Here is a 23355-nt window from a genome sequence, read left to right as displayed (position 1 = left end):
ATTGTGTCTCTAGCCAAGCTGAATTCTGGGCTTTTTTTCCTTCAAAATGTGTCTGGATCATTCATTCCTTCTCATGGAGGCCTCTCTGCTTCCCTAGCTGGCTGCGGTACCCAGCAAACTGGAGGGGGCCAGGGACTGTCAATAACCATCCACTTAGTAATTAGCACTCAGACAGCAGGGCCAGCGGGACCCCAGACACACCTGAAACTACCCTGAGCTCCTCCAGCCTGTCTGCTCCTGCGCCTCCCTGCAGAGCTGCCCAGCTCATCTTTGTGGGGACGCTGAAGACATTCATGTATGTGCATGCGTGTGTGGATGGGGGCACACGTGTGTGTGTGTGTGCCGGGGGAGGGCACAGAGTCGGTCCGCCGCCACTAGCCCCCTCTGATTTTTAACACTGTTGCTTCCCATCTCGCCAGAGAACAAGCCACTCCCAGCCCAGCGCCCTGCCCCCCCCCAGCGCTCAGATCTACGGGGCAAACGCCAGATCTCACCGGGCCTGGCCACCTCTCCGGTTTCCAAAGGCTGAGGAACTGGGGGCTCCCGTCTGAGCGCAGGGTTTGGAGAGGACAATGCAGCCCGGCAGCGCGCTCTCCTTATGTGTCAGGCTGCTTGAGCCGAAGGGATCGTTAGCTAATTACATCGGAAGCCGCTAATTGCTCTTTGTGCGAAAATGAGCCCAGCGCTGCTCTGGGTAGAGCAGCGAACAGCCGCGGCTTGGAGGGAACGTGCCTGACGTGTCCTTGTGTGGCTGGAGCAGCCGGTCCAGCAACAGGCTCCTCTCACCCCGCTGCTGTTCCCCGGCTCCCTGAGATTTCTCCTCCCAGGGTACGGGGTGAGCGCTGGAATCGCACCCGAGAACAGCTTCCCATCATCCAGTTATGCTGCTTGCCCCACAACAGCCAGCAACTGTATTTGCCAGAAGCACTGGGGAGCAGTAACAGGCGCTGAGCTGGGGTCTACCACTTAGACACTGCAGTCTGGAATGATCAGAGACACACACTGTTGCCACAGATGTTCTCGCCTGCACCCGTGCTCCAGCGAGAGCCATGCACTAGAACAGCAGGAGCGTGCTGTGCGGGGGACAACTCTGCGGCCCATTCCCTCTTGGGAATCTCCGTTCCGGGCTGAACAAAAGGGCAGTGTTTGGCTGAGGAAACCCACACAGGGCTTGCAGTTCCTCACATGGGGGGAGCTTGGTGCCCCGGTGCTGCAGGACGTGGCACCCCAGTGAGATACCAAGGGAACCCCATCTCCCATCTGAGTGAGAGAGGGAGCCAGCAATCATGCCAAGGGTTGGGAATCCCCTTGCCATAAGGCTTGGACCCATTCACTTCTTCATCCCTAACCTACCTGGGAGATGGGCACAGAGCATCGTCCCCATTTCACAGGTGGGCAAACTGAGGCAAAGCGGGGGAGTGACTTGCCCAAAGACAGAATCAGAACCCCGGAGTCCAGGATCCCAGATCTAGGTCAGCCCGTGAGCTCACGAATTCCATCTACCGCTGGCAGAGCCGGAGAGCTCTTTGGGGATGATTATCGTGGTGAGAAACCGAGCCGGAGTTCTGGAGACGGCTCCAGGGCATCCCAAAATGCCAGCTATGCTGCGCCGTGGGCATCGCTGCCCGGCTTTGCTCTGCGCGGGAAGCAGAGCGGCCCTGCTGGAGAGATGCCGCGCCTCTGAGTTGCCTGCATTTGGTTTCAATTACAACCCGCTCTCGGCGCCGTATATCAAGGTGTTATCCGAGATTTACAGAGCGTGGTACAATATAATCACAACTCGGCAACAATGTACAGACCAGATTTACTTCTCCCAAGCAAATATGTCTCCGAGTAATTCATTACCCAACGGGACTTCAGCTCACAACTCATCATCAAGCCGTTACCCAATGAGACCGGCGCTCATGACGCATCACCAACCTGCTGCCCAATGGGCTCACAGCTCAGGGTTCATCATCAGCTCGCCGCCCAACGGAAGCCATCCTCGTGCCTCGGCGCCGATCCGCTAGCCAACGGGACGCCGGCTCGCCACTCATCATCAATGCCCGGCCCAATGGGGCGTCAGCTCACAACTCACGCTTAAACAGCCCGACGTTGGTTTATTGTGCCGCAGATTTACGGCTTATAAACAACTTATTATCTGACACGTTTCAGCTCATTGAAAAGCCCAGGCACAGGTCATAAACAATTCATTACCCACTGCGCTGCCAACAGACTGCAGGCTGACTCAGCGCCAACCCCTGGCACGGGCGGCAATCACTGGAGCAGATCGTCCAGGGGCAGTTCCTGCCCTCAGCCGCATGGCCCAGTGGCTTAGCATGGGGCCAATTCAGGGCTTGGGAAGGCAGGGAGCCAATGCCCACCCTCCTCGCCCCTTCGGACCACGGCAAAGCGGGACACCCACCAATGGCCCCGGGGGCCAAGGGTGAAGCCAGATCGACCAAGTGCAATCCCACTCGGCGACTGAGGGAGAGCAGATCCACGGCTTCTGAGGCACACGGCCCGGCCTCCCCGGAGCAGCTGGTCTGCACCAAGAGCCGGGGCGCTGGGCTGGAAACTGTACAGAACCGCCCAGCACCGGAGTCTGCTGCTGGTGCCCGTGGGTGGCATGGGCAGATAGTGCTGCCGCCGCCTGCCTGCTACCGGGGGAAGCTGCAATGGAGGAGAGAGGGCCTGGCAGGAACACAAGCAGCGCTCCAGGAAGTTGACAGGAAAGGAAGGGAGAGGATGTTTCCGAGAGAACTGAGGACCAGACGGAAAACCGCAGGAAGTGAAGGCAAAGCCCTTTATTTCCCAAAGAGGGAGGGCGTCAGTGAGGCTGGACCGATGGCCCCGCGCTTGAAGGTCTCCCTTTCCCCCAGGGCGGGTGCAGCCAGCCGAGCGTCCCCTGCAGGCCCCACCACGGAGCAGCCAGAAGGAGCACCTGCCAGTCTGGGGGCTACAAAGCCAGTTCCGCTTGTGCCAAGCTGGCTGTGGTCACCCTGGCGCTCTCAGATGGGGCAGGGCTGAGACTTGCCCCCTCCTTCTGCCAGCCTCTAGCTTTCTGGCCGGGCAGCGTGCTGGCCTCAGCAGGGATCCCCATCCCTTGCCTGCACCTTGCCCAGTCCAGAAGAGCCAGCGGGTGGCTCGGCCCAGGGCTGTGTTGTGGCTGCAGGAGCCAGCGTGAAGTGGCCCCAGCCGGGAGGGATCGGCCTCCTCCAGGCTTGCTGGGTGCCAGGCTGCTGTGATCACAGAGCGCAGGGCATGGCCAGGCAGTCCCACCCCTGTTCCTCTGCCCGCGGCCCCGGGAGGTGGCAGTGACTGGCACTGGCTGATGGCTCCCGAGCCAGCGCGGAGAGCAAGGGAGGCCGTCCAGGGGTGATCACAGCTGTCACTGAGTCACGGAGTAGCCCAAGGACCCTCAGCGGGCTGGAGGACAGGCTTGGCATCTGGGGAGCTACAGGTGGCTCCAGTGGGCCAGAGGTACAAGCTATTTGTCACCCGCCTGACCCCATCACTGCAGGAGGTGGCATGCGGTGGGGGGAGGGAGGGCAGTGCTCAGCATGGGGGCTGGGCTGGCCGGGAGGCAGAGTCATGCACAGGCAGGTAATACTGAGCTCTGGGAGGGGTTAGAGCGGGGTGGGGGGGGGCGGGTCTGGGAGTCAGGACTCCTGGGTTCTATGCAGAGCTGTCGGAGGGGAGGGAGGGTGTAGTGGATTAGAGCCAAGGGCGGGGGTCTAGGAGTCAGGACTCCTGGGTTCTATGCAGAGCTGTTAAAGGAGGGGTGGTGGTGTAGTGGGTTAGAGCGGGTGTGTGTGTGTCTGGGAGTCAGGACTCCTGGGTTCTATGCACAGCTCTCGGAGGGGAGGGGGTGTGTGTAGTGGATTAGAGCGGTGGGTGTCTGGGAATCAGGACTCCTGGGTTCTGATACAGCTGTGGCATGTGACCCTGAGCTATCCCTTGCCTCAGTCCCCCTCTCCTCTGCCAGAGGAGCTGATGGACACTTTCCTACTTCAGGGAGGTGGGCGGAGCGCAGCGCCCCCTTCTCAGCCAGGTGCCCGGAGGGGAAGCTACGCTGGAGTGGGGAGGGGGAGCTCAGCTCAGCTGAGGGGAGAGAAGGGGCCGTGGCTGGGGGGGTGGGAGGGCCTTGGGGGCAACCGAGCGACTCAGCCCACCCCCCAGACTGTAGCACCTCCTTGGGAGGGGACGGGGCCACGTGAGGCAGGGCCTGTGTGCCCCCCACGGGTGGGCTGCTGTTCCAGTGGGACTGGGCACAGAGAAACCCCAGGCTCTCTCCTTCCATCCCCAAAGCCGTCAGTTGCTCGCGCCCCCTCCCATGCCCCCCCCCGCATCGCCACCCACCCCCTCCCGCCTCCCGCTCCATAATAAGAGCTTAATCACAACATCCATTAGGCAGGGCCCAGCGCCGGCAATTACCATCTCCAGCAGGCCCCCGCCTGCGCTAATGCAGCCAGCTGGGAAAATTGCTCTCCGCTTCAGCACCGCCAAGGGACCCCCTCCCCAGGTCGCTCCAGCCGCAGCCCCCCCAATCGCCGCAGCAACCCTCGCACCCCCCAATCCTACGCCACTGACCCTGGCCCCTAGGGATTAGTAAGGGAGGGGCCTGGCCGCTTAGCTTGAAAGAGACACGCCGCCTCTGGGGGGTGCCAAGTTTTCCTCCCGCTCTGCTTGCTCCCCGGCCCTCTGGCCCCCTCGCCCCAGGGGCTCAGGCTGGGGCATCCCCAATCCAAGCCCCTGGTCAGTGCATGGTGGGAGATGGGGGACGGCACTGGGGCTGTGGGATACGCACTGAGCTGACGGCTTCTGCTGGGATGGTCAGCAGAGCAGTAAGTCGCCCTAGCGCCATGTGAATGGCCACCAGTAGGTTTCAGAGTCAACACCGCCATTGTGGTGAGTGGGGCAGGTTGCCCTGCTCAGAGCTCGGGTCAGGCTGGCTGCAGACTCAGACAGGGTCCTACCTGTGCCCTGCCCCTGGGGCTGGCACCCTGGCTCCTGTCCTTTCATGCCTCTCCCCAAGCAGAGGGCTGCTAGGGGAGATCACGGCAGGCAGCATTGATGGAGCCGTCCTGCACTCCAGATCCATGAGCCATGAACGTGGAGCAGAACCCGCTCCCCGGGGCCCTTCACCTTTACGAGAGAGAGACAGAGCGCGGCTAGAACAGGTGAAACACCCCGGCCCGTGGGGCAGGTCAGCTCAGAGACGCAGCCACAGCCAGCAGAGCAGGGCGCCCAAGCCGGCGCGGCACGGGAGCGCAGAGGAGGCGGGCCCGCAGAAGCTGTTATTTTCTCTAATTGTTGTTTTTGCTGAAAGGTAATTAAAATCCCCTTTTTATTTCGCATGTTGGAGACCTCGGCGGGGAGCGGGAGGGGAGAGCCAAGCGGGGGGGAAGGGGGGGAGAATGCTGCATTGAGGCGGGGGGGGGGCGGGAGAGCGACACAGAAGGAGGGGGAGATGCTGGATGGGGTGGGCAGAAAGCCCCCTAGCCAGGCCAGCCCCAGCCACACTGTAACCAAGCCCGGTCCCCCACCCCTCAGCACATGCTCAGGGCTGCCCCCCGGCTCGCTCTGGGGCTACCTCTCCCTGCCAGCTCCCCGTTCTCCCCCCAGCCCTGGGCACTCACGGGATATCTTCTCATGCTGTACCCTTCCTGCCACCCCAGCCGCCTGGCCAAGCCACTGTCACCTGCCCTGTCTCTGTTCTGGGGCCCTGCACTGGCGCCCGGCCCCACGCACCCCACGGGGATGGTGGCGTCCCACCGCTGCGAGCTCACCGGGGCAGCCGTCCCAGCCGAGGCAGCACTGGGGCAGGAACACGCACCTCGGCCCCGCTGGCACGTCATCCCGCAGGGCAGCCCAGAGGCTCTTTGGAAAGCAATGACCAGGGGACACACAGGGCCCCACTGTCGCTCGGCCAAGATCAGCTCCTGGCAGTGGCTGAACCAAGCCAGCCGGCGGGGATGCTGGTGGGCAGAGGACAAGCTCCCGGCAGAGTCTGCAGCTACGGCACAGTCTGCTCTGCACGGCCGCGGCTGGCTGAGTCAGCCTGGGGTCAGCTGGTGGCTGGGTTCCCGGCAGACACTGAGCTCTCACCTACCAGCATCCATGAGTAACACTTCCCCCATCTGCGGCTGACGACGCCCCGGCCAGTCTCACCTCTCAGCGGGACGACAGCCACGGGACGGGCCTGGGCACGGAGGCCTCAGCAAACGCCAGCTAGACCAGAACTCTGCAACACCTCACCTCGGCAACAGGCTACCGCGAGCCCACCCCACTCACGCAGAACAGGACCACGCTCGAGGCCTCAGCTCCTCGCCTTCAAGGCGCTCCGCGCCCTGGGCCCAGGGTATCCTGGGATGGGCCCATGGCCGGCAGCTCTGCTCCTCGGACCAGTGGAACTCTCTACCACCAGGGTCAGGCTCATCGGTTCAGGACTTTCTCGGGGGCCAGTCCCAGACCGAACTCCCCACGCAGGACATGGCCTCGGCGAGCCAGAGAGCTGCTCAGATACCCCGGGGACTGAACAGGACAGGCCTGGCCCAGGGGCAGGATACCAGACCAGACGGACCAATGCTCTCCTCCATGGTGGCAGTGGCTGGTCTCCAGGGCGTGGGGGCCCTCGCAGGGGCCAGGGGTTCTGGCCAGCAGTGAGAGACGCTCTGGGGTCTGGTCTGGGGCCCAGGGAGGACAGCGCAGGTTTGTGCAGAGTGAAGGGGCTGAGATCAGCACTGTAGGTGCCCATGGAGGTAACCATGGAGAACCCAGCCCCACTGAGGAGCTGCCCCCCATGGCCAGGCCCCTCACCTGGGTCCCCACGGCGCAGCAGGCTCCTCCTTAGTATCTCCTGCAAATGCCCCTCCATTGCCTTAGTCCCCCAGGTGCTCCTCTTGCAATGGCAATGCAGGGAGCCATAGTGTAGACAGGCCGCTGGCGCCATTGCCAATGGGCCGTTTAACGCTGGGCAGCACAAGGCAGGGAGAGCAGAGTTACCAGTGAGCACCAGGCCATGCCGCACTGAGGATGAGTAAGACAGGGTCGGTCTGACGCACGGAGCCCTGCCCACACTCCACATCAGGGTGCCTTAGAAGTGCCAGCTCCCAGCCCCAGGTCCCTCTGCAGGCAGGGGCGCCATAGCCTGAGCCGCGCCAACCGCAAGAACCTGGCCTCTGGAGGGCTGTGCCACCCCCAGCCATTAACTTCAGCACACGGCCCCCGGACCCTGGGGCTACTGGGGGATAGCACAAAAAACGGAGAGAGACTAGCCCGTTTTCACTAGACTCTTCCTAATTCTAGGGTCATTTTCTCCAGGCCTGGGAAACCTGCGGCAACCCACCCCATAGGCGCAGCGCCCGTGTGACGAACTGGGCCTGTTCTCACGGTGGTCTGTGAATGCTGACAGGGGAGTGTGCTGGGATAGTCTGCATTGCAGGATGGGATCTGCCCGAGGGTGCCCGAGGGCGCATACCTGAGTGTGTAACATGAGAACCCAGGAAGGGGTTGAAGGGGAGGCGACTCCTTAGCCCGGGAAACTGAACAAAGGCTGTGGGAGGGGTCGCAAAAGCAGAGTGCGGGAAGGAGGCTAGAAGGAGGCTGGAGAGATGGCTGGGAGGCAGAGATGGCTCTGACCTCCCAAGGGGGGCTGGGCTGGGATGCCCTGGGACCCCAAGCCGGACCTAACTGAGGGGGGCCCTGTTGTCTGTGCCTGCAAGACCTGTCTTGGACTGTATTCCTGTCATCCAAATAAACCTTCTGCTACTGGCTGGCTGAGAGTCTCAGTGAATCGCAGGAAGCCGGGGGTGCAGGGCCCTGAGTTCCCCAATACTCCGTGACAACTGGTGGCAGCGGCGGGATCTACTGCACCCCGTGGACGGCGCTTCCCGCAGTAAGTGACTGGGGAGCAGTAAAACGAAGGGGGATTGACGGGGACCAGGCACGCTGAAGAGTGAGAGAGAGACGGTTATTACCCCTGGGAGTGTGTGACCAGCGAGAAGGACTTTTGCAGTAACAGGGTCCCCCGGGGGGATCGCAGCGAGTGGTCCCAGGGGCGGAGGAGTCTGCAGCTCGACCCTGGCAGAGAGGTGGTGACCTCGAGAAGGGCTGGCACACTAGGGGGCCCCCTGGGAACTGTGGGGAGCTGTGAGCACACAGGCCGGTGAGTGGCCAGCAGGAAGATGTATGCCAAGCGGCTTAAGAGTGACCTGGTGGAGCTGTGCAAGCAGAGGCGGCTGCGCATTGGGAGGCTCACCAAAGAACAGCTCATTGCCCAGCTGGAGGCGGAAGATCGCGCGAATGAACTGATCCCTGTGTCTCAGGGAAGCAGCCTGGCAAATGCAGCGCAGGCACCAGTGTCTGTCCCAGCTGGGAGTGGTCAGCCGGCTGCTGAGGGCTTCCCGAGACCCCTCCTTCCTATGCCTAGGGGAAGGGTGGGGAGGAGCCCAGCAAATACCGAAGGCGCCGTGACCCCCCCGGCCAGCAGGGGGTCCCCCCGGCGAAGCTCGCCGGCCAGCAGAGGATCCTCCCGGCGACGTTCGGCATCCGGGGAGCGGAATTGGCTGGAATGGGAGAAAGAGCTAAAACTGAGGGAGCTGGAGGATCGTGAACGACAGAGACAGCATGAACGGGAGGAGAAAGAGAGACAGCATCAGCGTGAAGAGAGACAGCGTCAGCAGGAACAGGAGGAGAATGAGAGACAGAGACAGGAGAATGAGAGACAGCGTCAGCATGACCTGGAACTGGCGAGATTGAAGGGCAGCGAACCCCCGGCTGCGGTGAGTGAGGGGGGACCCAGGACTGCACGGAGCTTTGATAAGTGCATCATGGCCCCATACAAGGAGGGGGAGGACATGGATGACTTCCTGGAGGCCTTTGAGACGGCCTGCGAGCTGCACCGGGTGGAGCCCGCGGACAGACTCCGGGTCCTTACCCCCTTACTGGACCCCAAATCCGTGGCATTGTACCGCCAACTGGGAGAGGCAGAGAAAGGGGACTACGAACTATTCAAAAAGGCCCTGCTACGAGAGTTTGGGCTGACTCCTGAGATGTACCGGGAAAGGTTCCGGAGTCAAGATAAAACCCCTGAGATCTCATATCTGCAACTAGCCGCCCGCATGGAAAGATACGCCAGCAAGTGGGCTGGTGGGGCCCAGACGAAGGAGGACCTGATTAAACTGCTGGTACTGGAGCAACTGTATGAGCGGTGCCCATCCGACCTGAGGCTGTGGTTGGTGGACAGAAAGCCAGAGAACCCGCGACACGCCGGGCAGCTGGCTGATGAGTTTGTAAAGAGCCGGTCAGGGGGTGGCAGGGAGGAGTCCCAAAGGAGCAATCCCACCACAACGCAGAGAGAGAGTCACCATGGGACCTCCCCGTGGGAAAATACAGAAAAACCCCATCAGAGGGGAACATCCGGCATCAGGACCATCCGACCCACTCAAGGGGACCCATGGGACATGGGCTGCTACCACTGTGGCCAAAAGGGCCACATACGGGCCCAGTGCCCCAAGCTCAGGGACAGACTGAGCAGGCCGAACCCACAGAGGGTTGACTGGGTAGAGACCCAGCCCGGCGAGAGGCAGCATTCCCAGGGAAGTGGGGCTGGCAGAGTACCACCTGCTAAGGAGGGAGGAGAGCCCCAGGCCAGCTTCTCTGGGGGGCCAGATGCTCCGGATTCAAAGTTCTCCGTTTACAGGGTTGGCGCGGGGCTGTCCCTGCGGAGCGAGTGCCTTGTTCCCCTGGAGGTGGATGGGAAGGAAGTTTATGGTTACTGGGACACGGGCGCAGAGGTGACACTGGCCCGGCCCGAGGTGGTGGCCCCAGATCGGGTGGTGCCCAACACCTTCCTGACCCTGACCGGGGTGGGCGGGACCCCATTCAAGGTTCCCGTAGCGAGGGTACACCTGAAATGGGGGGCCAAGGAGGGCCCCAAGGACGTGGGAGTGCACCACCATTTGCCCACTGAGGTGTTGATGGGGGGGGACCTAGAGGACTGGCCCAGCAGCCCCCAGACCGCCTTAGTTGTGACCCGCGGTCAGAGCCGGCGAGGGGCACTGCGCCCTGGCCTTGGGGGGGGTGCCTTGCCTGAGGCGCGGGACTCTAACCTGGTGGGGAGGGAACGCCCAGGGACGCGGCTCAGGGAGGCTGCAGCTTCGGACCCAGCGGGCGAGAAAGAGCAGGTGGCCATCCCCGTCCCAGCTGCTGAGTTCCAGGCCGAGTTGCAGAGAGATCCCTCCTTGCGGAAGATAAGGGACCTGGCCGACCTCAATGCGGTACAGACCATGGGACGAGGTGGCCGGAAAGGATTCCTGTGGGAGAAGGGGTTCCTGTACCGAGAATGGGCTCCCCCAGGGAAAATGGAGTCGGGGGATCAGGAGGCAGCTGGTGGTACCCCAGAAGTATCGCCGCCAGCTGCTGTGCCGGGCCCATGACATTCCCCTCTCAGGGCACCAGGGAACCTGGCGTACCCAGCAGAGGCTGCTACGGAGCTTTTACTGGCCTGGGGTCTTTGCTACTGTCCGACAGTACTGCGGATCCTGTGACCCCTGTCAGAGGGGGAGGAAGGCCTGGGACAAGGGGAAAACAGCTTTAGGACCCTTGCCCAGCATAGAGGAGCCTTTTCGGAGGGTGGCCAAGGTAAAAAGGGCGGCTCTAAACCAAGAGAGCCCAAAGCACAGACCTCCAGACTGGAGCGCTGGGAGAAGACCACAGCCCAGTTGGAACCCCAGAGGTATGGGGGTGGGAAAAGGGCACAGGCCGCATAAACCTTCCCACATGCGAACTGCGAGTGCCATCAAGCACCCCCGACCTAAGGGGGGGCGTGAAACTGGAGGGGCCTGGTGTAATTCTCACCAAGGAATGGGAGGGATGCGGGGGCATCCATGGGAACGGGGGTAGGTTCGAACTTCCCCGGGTCACTGGCTAAAGTGACCCTGCTCAGTTCGGTCTCGAAGGGGGGAGAGATGTGACGAACTGGGCCTGTTCTCACGGTGGTCTGTGAATGCTGACAGGGGAGTGTGCTGGGATAGTCTGCATTGCAGGATGGGATCTGCCCGAGGGTGCCCGAGGGCGCATACCTGAGTGTGTAACATGAGAACCCAGGAAGGGGTTGAAGGGGAGGCGACTCCTTAGCCCGGGAAACTGAACAAAGGCTGTGGGAGGGGTCGCTGAAGGGAGAGTGCTGGAAGCAGGCTGGAGAGATGGCTGGGAGGCAGAGATGGCTCTGACCCCCCAAGGGGGGGTGGGCTGGCATGCCCTGGGACCCCAAGCCGGACCTAACTGAGGGGGGCCCTGTTGTCTGTGCCTGCAAGACCTGTCTTGGACTGTATTCCTGTCATCCAAATAAACCTTCTGCTACTGGCTGGCTGAGAGTCATGGTGAATCGCAGGAAGCCGGGGGTGCAGGGCCCTGAGTTCCCCAATACTCCGTGACAGCCCGCTCTTCCCGCCAAGCAGCCGGGTCTGGTCATTAGCACCTGGAGAACCCCACCGTGCCAGGTGCTGCACGTGCCCATCAAGAGAGTCCCTGCCCCACGCGCTCCCAGCCTGCACGCACGCACCAGCCAACGGGACGGGGGGAAGGGGAATGGCAGTAGGGAGAGGCAGCGCAGGCTAGTGGTTAAGACGTTTCCTGAGGCTCACCAGAGCTGGGTTCTGCTCTGCCCTGTGATAGGACCTCCCCCTCCCCGGGCCCCCTTCGGGTCTCCTACACTCTAACGATGGGGTCCTCATCTCAGCCTCTAGCCCCTTCCTCAGCAGAAGGGGGCCCACCCGTTGCACGGGTGATCCCTGAGCGATCTAGTGGCTGGATCAAGGGGAATGGGGCAGAGCCCAGGACTCTGTCTGGGTCTTCACCACCTTCCTCCTCCTGAGCAGGCCCCCTTTGCTGGGGGGCAGGGCAGCGGGCGGCTGTGCACGCGCAGGCAGACTGTTCCAGGAAGGAGGCTGGGCTCTCCCTCGGTTTAATTACCGCTAATGGAAGGCGTGCTCTGGCCCCGCCTGGCGCGCTGCCCCGGGAGCGCAGCAGGACGCGAGCCATAAATCTCCCACCAATCGCCCGGCGCGCTCGGAGCTGCTGTTTCCATTGGGGGGTGGTTGTTTTTTCCTGGCTAAAAATGGTATTTGCTCAAGGGCAAAAGCTTTTTAACCAGGCTCATAAATGCTTATTACCCAGCGCCGCGCTCGGCTTGATGGGATTAGAGGGGGGCGGGGATTGAGCACAACGAGATCACACGTGCTGGGAGTGGGGGGGCTCACATTGATCGGTTCGTAACCAGCTGGGGGGGGGGGAGGGTTCATCAGTGAGAAGCAGGGCATAGGGGCAATCTCCTCTGACACCGCAGTGCCAGCTGAGATCCCTGCTCTGGGGAGCGCTGACCAGGCCGAGGGCGTCTCTGCCCCCCGCAGTCCCAGGGAGGTGGGGCAGTGGGGAGACAGCATGACCCGCATGACCCCTGCAACCGACTCACTTGCTGGCCGAGCTCCTGGCCCCTGTCTGCCAAGCACGGGGCACCCAAGAGGCTGGAGTTGGGTGGCAGTGGCTGGCAACGCGGGGCTAGGGGGACCTAAGCCCAGCCCATCCCATCCCTCCATGCACACATCCTGGGGAGGGGTGGCGGAGGTGGGTGGGGGGATGTGACGAACTGGGACTGTTCTTACTGTGGTCTTTAAATGCTGACAGGGGAGTGTGGCTAGGATAGTCTGCATTGGGGGATGGGGAATACCTGAGCATGTAACATGAGAACCCAGGAAGGGGTTAGAGGCCAGGTGACACCTTTGCCCAGGAAACTGAACAAAGGCTGTGGGAGGGGTCGCTGAAGGGAGAGTTTTCAGGAGCTGGCTGGTGACATGGCTGGGAGGCAGACGGGGCTCTGACCTCACAAGGGGGCTGGGGCGCCCTGGGACCCCAAGATGGACCTAACTGGGGGGGAGGGGGGGAGAGATCCTGTTGTCTGTGCCTGCAAGGCCTGTCTTGGACTGTGTTCCTGTCGTCTAAATAAACCTTCTGCTGGGGGGTGCAGGGCCTTGAGTCCCCTATACTCCGTGACGGGGGGGAAAAGAGATGTGGGGCCGGCAGATTCCAGCTTGGTGCTGGCTGGGGGAGGGGGGGGGGGGGACGAGGAGAACAGGCCTGCCCTCCCTTGCAGGTTTTGGGGGCATGGGGGACCCAATTACCAGCCCACCCTTGCCCCCTGCTGCCCAGTGGCACTAGTGGCACTGTGTGTTGGGGGTTGCCAGGCGGGGCACAGCATGGCGGTGTGAGTGCGTCACAGTGGCTGGTGCCAACGGCTCCTGGACACCTCACTAGCAGACAATCTCTTTGCCCACCCCCCACCCCCGGTCCGGGTACCTGAAGTTGGGGGCCGACGCCCACTCGAGGGCCAGGCAGGCCAGGTCGACGGTGGCGTAGACCAGCAGGAAGAAGATGGTCACAATGGCGGCGATGGTGTTCAGCTTCCCGGAGAACAGCACCAGCTGGGGGAGACAATAGCATCAGGCACCCCCGTGGCTGGCCGGGCGAACGGAGCCCCACACACCTTAGAGGGCTGGAGGCTATTCTGGCTGGTGCATCCAGCAGCAGGGAAGGAGGCAGCATTGGGCAACCCCGAAGGCACCTCCAGCTCTGACCTGCCCCACTGGCTCTGGCAGTGCTGAGCCAGACATTGGGCCCCCGTGGCCCTCTGAGGGGAGCCGGGATGCCAGTTCTTCTGCCATGGGGTCCCTTGGTGGCGCCACCCCCCTTCGTCCCTCGCCCACCTGTGCTGCACGGAGAGACTAGCACCACGTTCGCCCTGCTCCTGACCCCAGGCACGTCCCCCTGCCACCCTCCCCCCACGCCCACCTCTCACAGGGGGACCCAGGAGAGAAATCCAGCCCCACCACCCCAGGGCCTGTGCCCCTCCTGCCCTGGGGGTCACCACAGAGCCACCCCGAGAGAAGGAGCAGCATAGGTCAGGAGCCCCCCCCCCCCCCCCAAGCCAGAGACAGCCAGGGGCAGCCAAGCAGCAGAGACGGGGAGCCAGCGCCCAGCCCCGCAGGCTGCCTCCAGCGCCCGTCCTGGGGGAAGTGGGTCCAGAGAGCCACTGAACAGCTGAAATCTTTCTGCTGGGAACCCGCCGGGCACAGTGTCCCCTCCCGCACCAGGACTGGGGGGCAGTGCCAGGGCCACACCCAGCCTGAGGAGCTGGCATGAGACAGGGCAGGTGGTCACAGGGGGGCGGGGGAGAGAATAACGGCCCCTTGCAGCCTGATGTATTCGACAGCTAAACCCACCCAGCCGTTACTGCTACATCCATTCTTGGGGCAACCGGCCTAGGCCACAGCCTCTCCCGTGGGGGCCAGCCCAGCCATGGCTGAAGGCCTGTCCCCACATGGGCTGCGCTGCGCTGGGGGTCCCAGTGGGCTGAGCCCAGCAGCGAAGCCCGTACATGGGGAGTCCACGGAGCCACGGCCAGCCCAGTGTGTCAGCCGGGAAACGGCTTCTCAGAGGCTGCCTGGCTGCATGCGTCCAGCCGGGATCTCGACTGAGTCCTGGGGGTAGGGCTGATCGGAGGCTGGGGCGCGGGGGCTCCTGCCCGGAGAACAATGGATGGGCCTGTTCCCAAAGCCCTGGGCATAGGAGGGAAGCAAGCAGCCTGGGCAAAGGGGGGAGGTGCGGGGGAGCGTCCGGACCACGCCCAGCCCTGGGTAAAGCAGGGGGTGTCTCAGCTGGATGCAGGGAGCTAGATCTAAGCACCGAAGCGATGTGAGCGGCAGCCCGGTGATCCCGGGCCTGCTGGTGCCCACGCCCTCGGGGAGGGCCTGCTGCGTTCCTGGGGAGCCGCGCCCCAGCCGCTCTCCCCTCCCTCCCCCCCCAGCATGGCCGGGAGCCGCTCTGTGCCGCGAAGCCGGCAGTTCAGCCTGACCCGCAGCAATCGCTCCACGTGGGGCACTTTCGATTATTCAACCCATTTAAGCAATTGGGAATTTCAGCTCGTTGGGAGCTTAATAGCGCCGAGCCGCGGTAATCGTGCCTGGCTGCTCTAATGGAGTCCCCCACCCCCCGCCCTCACTCGCCCAGCCGTTTGCCTTTGATTTATAATTCAGTTAGCTGCTCATCAAGGGAAAGGATCTAAGCTGAAAGGTAGCAAACCCCAAGCCCGTAGGCCAGGGGGGCCAGGCGTGGGGGGGGCAGGGAGCCCCCAACTAGCTGCTGTTGGAGAGGCTGGAAGGGGCTGGGGGGGGGGGGGAATTGGGAGCCTGCAGTGGGCTGGGAGCAGACCTGGAGATGGCCATCTTGGGCAGGCTGCCAAGTGCCATCAGCTGCTAGGATATGGGGTGAGTCCCTACCGCTGGTATGGTGCCCCGGCCGGCCCTGCCACTCCAGCCCTGAGCCCCCCATGCAGCTCTGCCGGAGCCCCTCACTCCTGACTGCAGCCCCCTGCTATCCCAGCCTGGGATCCCCACCCACCCCACAGCTCAGCCCCATTGCTGGAACCTGTCGGGGCCTCTCCCACCCTGGGCCCCGGAGCTGGTGGGGATGGGTCTGCTTGGAGCCAGTCCAGGCCTAGCTCCCATGACTCCGGTGGCAGGGGGTTGGCCTCTCTCTCGGCAGCCGTGTGTGAGGCCCTCACCCCATGCCATGCATCAATGCCACGGGGCACCCTGCGCCCCTCAGCCATGGCTGCCGCCCGCCATTTTGGATCTGCAGGCTGGCGCTCATGTGAGAGTCACCAGAGTGCCTGAGGGGCTGGAGAGACCCCCATTGCCTCTGGGCCCGAGCACCCCAACACAAACCAGCTGGGGCAGATGCCAGGCAGGCCCCTCCCCTAGCAGGAGCCAACCCAGCACCAGCCCTTGAGGCAATTCTCAGCTCCCCGCTGACTGGCCTGCACCAGCGCGGGGTGTGTGTGTGTCTCCCCTTTCCCTGGGCCGGGCCTGGCCCCTCAGTGAGACGAAGCCATTAGCTAATGGCAGGGGAGGGCGATTCCTCCCGCACACCACGGGGCTTGTGATTCAATTGTCTCCGGAGGAAGAAAAACGCCTCTGAGGAGCAGCTGCCGACGAGCTAGCCAGGCAACGGGTCCCCCTCTCACACCGGCTGGCGCTGCCCTGCCATTCAGCACCGGGCCGCAAAAGCCAGGGCTGGGCAACTGCCAGGAGCTTGCCCGGCACATGGGGCAGGTCCGTACCCCGCCCGCTGGAGCCAGACGACACCATGGAGAAGCTGGGCTCCTGGGGGCTGGGTTTGGAGGCCAGGTGCTAGCACTGCCTGGGGTCCCGGCTGAGCACCCGCTGGCCTGGCCCCTTCCTGGATCGGGTGTGAGCACAGCCAGCCGAGGCCAGGGAGTCGGAGGGAGCCCCCCACCCCCTGGTAGGGCCCCAGGCAGTACAGGCTGGAAGCCAGAGAGAGCCCCAGGGGTCGGTGGGCAGCAGCCCCCATACAAACTCCTCCCCGCAGGCCCATCCTCCCCCATTGTGCCACTCTAGCTCTTGTCTTCACCTCGGCCTCTCTGCAGCCTGGGTCTAATCCTGCCCTGTGGCCCACCAGGAGCGTCTCTGAGATCTGACCCTTCCTTCCCCCACAACAGCAACTCTGCCCTCCAGGCCCCAGCATTGTGTGTCGGGCTATTGCCTTTCCAGCCTGTTCGATTCCTGTCCCACCAGCTGACAGCAGCTGGCCCCTCGCTCTGACCCCCTCCCTTTGCCTTCCCCCGGCTCCCCCCTTCATCGCATCAACCCATCTTCACTGTCCAGGGTGCTCCGGGTCCATCCCCACCCCAGCCATCATCCCTCAGATGCCGTCCCATCGGCCAGTAATCCCAGCCTCCATCACCCACCTGGGACATTTCCAACCAAGCACCGGCTGCCCCTTGCCTGGGCACGGGGAGGGCCCCAGGCCAGCCACAAAACCACCTCCTTGTCCTCCACACCCCTCCTTAAACCTCTCCTCCACCAGGATGCCACGACATGGGACAGGTGGCTGCTGCGCTCAGGCCACTGGCCAGTGTGCGGCCCGGTGGTGTCTCCTGGTCTCCACCGGCTGCCCCCGTCTTACTCTGAGACTGTCAGCTCCCCGGGGCAGGGGCCGTCTCTTGGCTCTGTGTTTGTACCGCCCAGCGTGCTGGGGCCTGGCATCTCAATGGGCAGCACCTCTAGCTGGACGCTGGCAGCAATCAGATTCTCTTCATGCCAACCGGGTGCAGCCCACGTGGCCAGTGGCTGGGGGGCCCTGAAGGTATAAAGGGCCAGATCCACAAAGGGATTTAGGCTCCTAACTCCCATTGGCTTCAATAAGAGTTAGGCACCTAAATACCTTTGGGTTTGCGGCTCTGTGATTCCTTGCTGTCCATCGCCCTGGTTCTCCTGCAGTGGCTCCCCCCACGTGCCTGCTCTCTGCACGTGGGCGCTGGGAGCCCAGGCCCCAGAAATGGATTGTTAGCCCCGCCGCCTGCAATCAGGGCTGAGTTGGCTGAGGCCGCGACGCCTCGTGCATGCGTGTGTCCATGTTCCCTGCCGGCTAATGGGGCAATTTTTTAGCATTACATATATTTGTCCAATTTGGCGGAGTGGAGACGAGCTCGCTCTTGAGACGCGAAGCCAGCACTGCCTCACCACTCCTGCAGACTGGCTGATGGCAGGTTCCGGGCACCAGGCGATGATCCATGCGGCGGCACAGCAACACCCCCCACCCACACTGGGAGCCCTTTGCACACGGAATTAGAACGATTGTTTCCTTCCCCCGGGAGGTCTCACGGCTGCACCCAGAACCGGAGAGCGAATCCCCGGGATCTCAGCTCTGAACAGCACCCTCAGAGACACCCCCGCGTGCTGCCTAATGCCTGTGACATGCTGGGACTTGAGAATGGGGCCCACGTGGTGCCTGCCTGGCTGCCAAAGGGACCGAGCCCCCTCCCCCCGGCCCCAGTTCCTGTTGATTCCAATGGGGAGGGCGGGAAATGAGGCCCCAAGTGCCCCACAGGGAGCCAAGCCAAGGGACAGACGCACCCTGAGGGGCAGGAGTGGAAGCAGCCCAGCCAAGGGGCGTTGCCAGGTGCCAATGCTGCACAGAGGGGCCGCTGGCACGCAGCAGTGAAAGGGTTAAGAGTGGGTCCTGGACCCCGCCGGCAGCAGAACTAGAGGGGCTCCGTGCTGGGGATACCAGAGAGCCAGGGGGGAGCCCAAAGGCCCTGTTGGCCCACAGATCCAGGCGATTCCCCCTTCAGGACTGCCCAGGCCCTGGTGTCCCGCCCCTCACTGCACCAGCTCAGCAGGGCAGTCTGGGAGTCTGTGGCGAGATCCCAGATCTCCTGAATCCCAGCCCAGAGCCTTAACAAGGCTGGCCGGCCCCTCTAAATACATGGCTTGGGCCCCGTTCACGGCTGAGGGCCCATGGCCCTTCTGCGGGTCTGGGCCCGTGTCCTCAGCCAGTCCCCACCCACCATGGACGTGCGGCACTACGGCTGCTGCTCTCCACCCCAGAGGTGGCTGCATATCCAACTGCTGCTTGGGTCTAGCTCTGGGCTCCTCTGCGGTGAAGCACCCACGGTCAGTGCTCCCGCTGTGCCCTGCACAGCCAACTCACCTGCACCACCACCCAGGAGAGGATCACGGCCACCCAGGGGTTCCCACCACGGGAGGTTCTCTTTGCCGGCGCCAGAGCTCTGCCTGCAGGGGAAAAGGAACCAGACGCTCCGTGTGAGAGAGGATTTCGAACGGGAGCAGAGTCAGTGCCAGGAGCGGGGCAGGGATCAGCCGGGACACTAGGCCAGCAAAGCCAGCGATCGCAGCCCGTCCAGCCCTCGCCCGTGTGCCCTCGCCACAGGCACTGCCCCTCCCTGGCCCGTCACACATCCAGCGGCAGAACCAGCACGTCCCAGAGTCCCAGGGGGCGGGGAGGATCAGGGCCAATGCAGGAACAAGGTTCAGTCCATGCCAGCCGCGAGGTCTGAGATACACAGCGCACGGAGCTCAGCCTGGCATGGCCCCACCCCCAGCCAGTGGATCGGGGCCTTGCCGAAAGCTGGCTTGCTTGCCCAGGCAATACGGGGAACGTGGCACCGAGGCCCAGGAACTGCCCCCGCCCCTCCGCTCATCAATGGCCCTCCATCAAGACCCAGCCTGCTGGAGAGAGCCCAGACCTTGGGGGCGGGGACCAGCCGCAGTGTGACGGGGAATGTGGGGGACAGGAAGTGGTGTGCCAGCAGGCAGGGTCCAATGCCACAGGAGCGGCACCTCCAATGGGCATTAACTCTGAGAGCCAGCACCACGGCCCCCCCTAATGCCACCGGGGTTTGGGGTCAGCACTGACAGAGGGGACAGCGCCCCCTACTGAGCCCCCCTCTCCGCTCCCTGCAGCACAGCGCCCCCTAGAGCATTGGGGTCAGCACTGACAGAGGGGAGAGCGCCCTCTGCTGAGCTCCCTGCAGCACAGCGCCCCCTACTGAGCCCCCTTCTCCGCTCCCTGCAGCACAGCGCCCCCTAGAGCATTGGGGTCAGCACTGACTGAGAGGGGAGAGCGCCCTCTGCTGAGCTCCCTGCAGCACAGCGCCCCCTACTGAGCCCCCTTCTCCGCTCCCTGCAGCACAGCGCCTCCTGGCATCACACTGGAGCTTTGGGGTCAGCGTTGACAGAGGGGACAGCGCCCCCTACTGAGCTCCCCCTCCCTGCAGCACAGCGCCCCCTGGGGGATCAGCAACATGCCTGCAGGCCCTGGGAGGTGGCCCTGCCGGCGTAGCTGGGGAGCTCTGAGGTGCTCCAAGCCAACGGCGGTTCAGCTGCAGGCCACACGTGCTCCAACCCCCGTCCCTGGGAAGCGGGAGCGTGGCCTGCGCTCACAGCACGTTCAGCAGGTGATCAGTTATCCAGGAGCAGAGAGCCGCCCGGCCCGGGGCGGGGGGAGCGGAGCAGAGACACGCCTTAGCAAACAGGAAAACGCTGGGTCTCCACCGCCTGCCTAGAGACCCGAGTGTCGCAGGCACCGTGCCAGCAGGGGAACGTCCCAAAACACTGGCCCTTCGCTCCGGCCTGGGGTGCAAACTGCCACGCCGCCCCCTCCCCTGCACTAGCCTCAGAGAGACCCCAGCCAGTGCCGAGCCGCTATGCAAATGGTTAAGTGGCTGCATGCATTAGCGAGCGAGAGTGCGATATTTCATGCCGCCAATGGCATAAACTACCCGCCAGAGAGGCTTTCAGAGCTGCCTGGTTTAGTCCATTCCAGGGGGTTTAGTGATTGTTACAAACGTCCTTGGGAATCCTGGCTCCATCCCCAGTCCCCAGCCCAGCAAAATCCTCCACCGGGCACCTAACGGACCCGCTCTCTGGTTATCGTCCCGGCACCTGGCAGAGCCAGCTCCTCCACCCCCCTTTGGGCTGCAAAGCTCATGTCAGGGCCAACCACGCCAGGCCTTTCCCAGACACCCCCACTGCTGGGCACAGGCTCAGCGAACGGAGCCAGAGAGACAGATGTGTCCACCGTCACAGATGCATGGGGGACCAGAGAGGGGCAGGAACCGGGAACCGGGGCCGTGCTCTGCCCCGGGCCGTGCTGAGCCCCGGCGCCTGCCCACAACCCGCCAGGCCAAGGAGCACGCAGACTGGGGAGAAGGGTGCTGCTTTCCATGGCGGGGAAGGGGCATCGCTTGAGAATCAATGGCCCGATGGGAGCCAGTCGGATCGAAGGAACCACATCAGCAACCCGCTTACCTAGGGTTTGAGTGGGGGGCTCACTAGCCCCTCTCCTGGGATGGGACTCCATGGACACACAAGCCTGGGTGTCCCCCCAAGCACAGCTATGGTCCTGCCCAGGGGCAGCACTTGGCATGGCTCTCCAGGGCACCTCGGGAGTGCTCTGTAGCACAGTGCCTCAGCAACGACATGGGGCAACCCTGTGCCCTGCATCTGAGCATCTCCAGGGTGGGGCAGAGGTGTCCCTACACTGCACATGGGGAAACTGAGGCACCAAGGCACCTTGGAGTCCTGTCTCCCACCCCCCGCTCCAACCACTGCACCCTCGCCCATCTTGCAATGCAAGGCTGTGGTGTTCCGAGTGCCAGCAAGGGGCTGGCAGCCCCTGGCATTGGAAGGCCGGGAAGGGGGAGAGCAGGGAGAGCCAAGGGATATTTATTCAGTTGGCTGGAGAAGCCCAAGTAGGCCGAGGAACTAATGCAATCCAAGTGCCCACGCTCTTGCCTGGCAGGCGCCCAGCCTGGCAGGGCCTGGCGCTGCTGCAGCCTGGACTCCAAGTCACTGCTGCCCCCTACAGGTCTGTACTTCATGTCTTCAGAGCGCTGCACGGCACGGCCATGCCAGCCCAGGGCTCCCAGGGACCGGCCAAGCAGCCAGCCAAGCACAGGCAACGTGCTGGCTGAGTAAAGGCGGGAGCCCCCCCAGAGCCCCACTCCAGCGCTGCAGGCAGGCCTGCCGGGGAAGACTGCCAAGGAGCCAGGGGACTTGGAAGGACGTGCGGGCGCCTGTGCCCAGAGCCAGAGGGACCGTCGGAGAGCACGAGCCGGGGGGGAGGGGAGGGAGCCAGGGAGAGCAGCTGCAAGGGGCTGCATGACTGGAGCGGGACTGAAGGGCAAGGGACTGGGATTCCCCCCACCACTAGGGAGAGCCCGTTTTGGGGGTGGGGAAGAGCTCATTTGGGGTGGGGGTAGGGTGGTCAGGGAGCTGAGGACTTTGAGTGGCTCTGTGCCCCCGATGTGAGAAGAACCGCTCCCCCGGCGGGGACTGGCAGGGAGACGTCCCAGGACCGCGCTCTTCTCCCGGTGCCAAAGGCCGAGCGGCAGCAGGCGCGGGCACAGCTCCCCACCCCCTGGCGCTTGGCAGAGCATTTGCCCTCAGCCTGGCTGCACCTGCACTGGGAGCCGAAGCTCATTCCCCAGACACCCCCCGCCCGCCCCGGCCTTTCTGCTCTGGGGAGGAGGCAGCCGGGCAGACAGACAGCGTGGGGAAGGGCACTCCCAGGGAGGAGAGCCTGGGGGAGGGAGTGCTGCAGGAGACAAGCTGTGCACAGGCAGCGCCTGGCGCACCACAGCAGGGGCCGCTGCAGGACAAGCGCACGGAGGTACCGGAAGTGCAGGAATAGCCAGGCAGGTAAGAGGTAGAATGAGCAGAGGGGGCGAGTGCTCAGCGTGGGGGTGCCCACAGAACCCCAGCAAACTCCTGGCACCGGCTGCCCTCCAGCTGCCCTGTGGTGCTCCCACCCCATCCCCCGTCACAGCACTGCACCCAGGACATGCTGCTCAGACCATGAAGTTTAATGAACGGCCTCTGCCCAGAGACAGCTGAGCCCGGAGCTCCGTCACCAGCCATGAACCAGAGCTGTGGCAACCCCCAGCCAGGGCACCAGGTGGAGCCGGCACCCTCTCACCTTCAGCCAGGGCGCATGGGGCTTGGATTGCACAGGGAGGGGTGCAAGGTCCGCAAGGCGGACGGGGTGGGAGAGTCTCTCCCAGCAGATGGCCAAGGGGGCACCCTTGGAAGGGGAGGGGGCTGGCATGGCTGCTGCAGGGCCCCAGGCAGAGGGCACCACAGGGCAGACTCAGGGGGGTTGAGAGTGGTACCCTCTCAGCAGCGAGGGTGGGGCTGGACCAAGGTGGGGCTGCCTTCCCACCTGGGGGCTCCCTCAGGACAGTCTGCCCCCCACTCCCCGCGGGCTGGAGGGACAGCCAGCCAGGGAAAGAGCCTTCCCTGAACAGACCATCAGACCCTGCCCAGTGCTTGTGCCCCACCCACTGCCCTGAGTGACAGGGCACTGTATGGACCGGGGCGGAGCCAGCTGAAACGGAGGGGGCCATGCAGCCCAGTACCACCCTCCCCTGCTCACACAGGAGCTAGAATCTAAGCCACCTCCTTGTGGTGGTGGTGGAGGGGGTGTCTGTGTGTGTTCCTGTGACGAACTGGGCCTGTTCTCACTGTGGTCTGTGAATGCTGACAGGGGAGTGTGACTAGGATGGTCTGCATTGCAGGATGGGATCTGCCTGAGGGTGCATACCTGAGTGTGTAACATGAGAACCCAGGAAGGGGTTGAAGGGGAGGCGACTCCTTAGCCCGGGAAACTGAACAAAGGCTGAAGGCAGAGTGCTGGAAGCAGGCAGGGAGAGAGGGCTGGGGGGCAGAGATGGCTCTGACCTCCCAAGGGGGGCTGGGCTGGGATGCCCGGGGACCCCAAGATGGACCTAACTGAGGGGGTCCCTGTTGTCTGTGCCTGCAAGACCTGTCTTGGACTGTATTCCTGTCATCCAAATAAACCTTCTGCTTTACTGGCTGGCTGAGAGTCATGGTGAATCGCAGGAAGCCGGGGGTGCAGGGCCCTGAGTCCCCCAATACTCCGTGACAACTGGTGGCAGCGGTGGGATCTACTGCACCCCGTGGACGGCGCTTC

The 23355-nt window shown here is 63.6% G+C and overlaps 1 protein-coding gene across 1 annotated transcript in view; it reads right to left on the bottom strand.

Moving 5' to 3' along the window:
• LOC128843591 (solute carrier family 12 member 9-like) overlaps positions 1-23355 on the bottom strand; it is a 52732-nt gene that overhangs the window by 7809 nt on the left and 21568 nt on the right. The window contains exons 8-9 of the mRNA XM_054040523.1: positions 18553-18635; positions 13339-13463 (exon numbers count right to left, since the gene is read on the bottom strand). Coding sequence (XP_053896498.1) covers positions 13339-13463; positions 18553-18635 — 208 coding nt within the window. The remainder of the gene's footprint in view (positions 1-13338; positions 13464-18552; positions 18636-23355) is intronic.

This window comes from Malaclemys terrapin, chromosome 9 (assembly GCF_027887155.1).
Source record: "Malaclemys terrapin pileata isolate rMalTer1 chromosome 9, rMalTer1.hap1, whole genome shotgun sequence".
NCBI classification, from domain to species: domain Eukaryota; kingdom Metazoa; phylum Chordata; order Testudines; family Emydidae; genus Malaclemys; species Malaclemys terrapin.
Note: the sequence above shows the minus strand (reverse complement) of the source record. Positions and strands in the feature narration are given on the sequence as shown.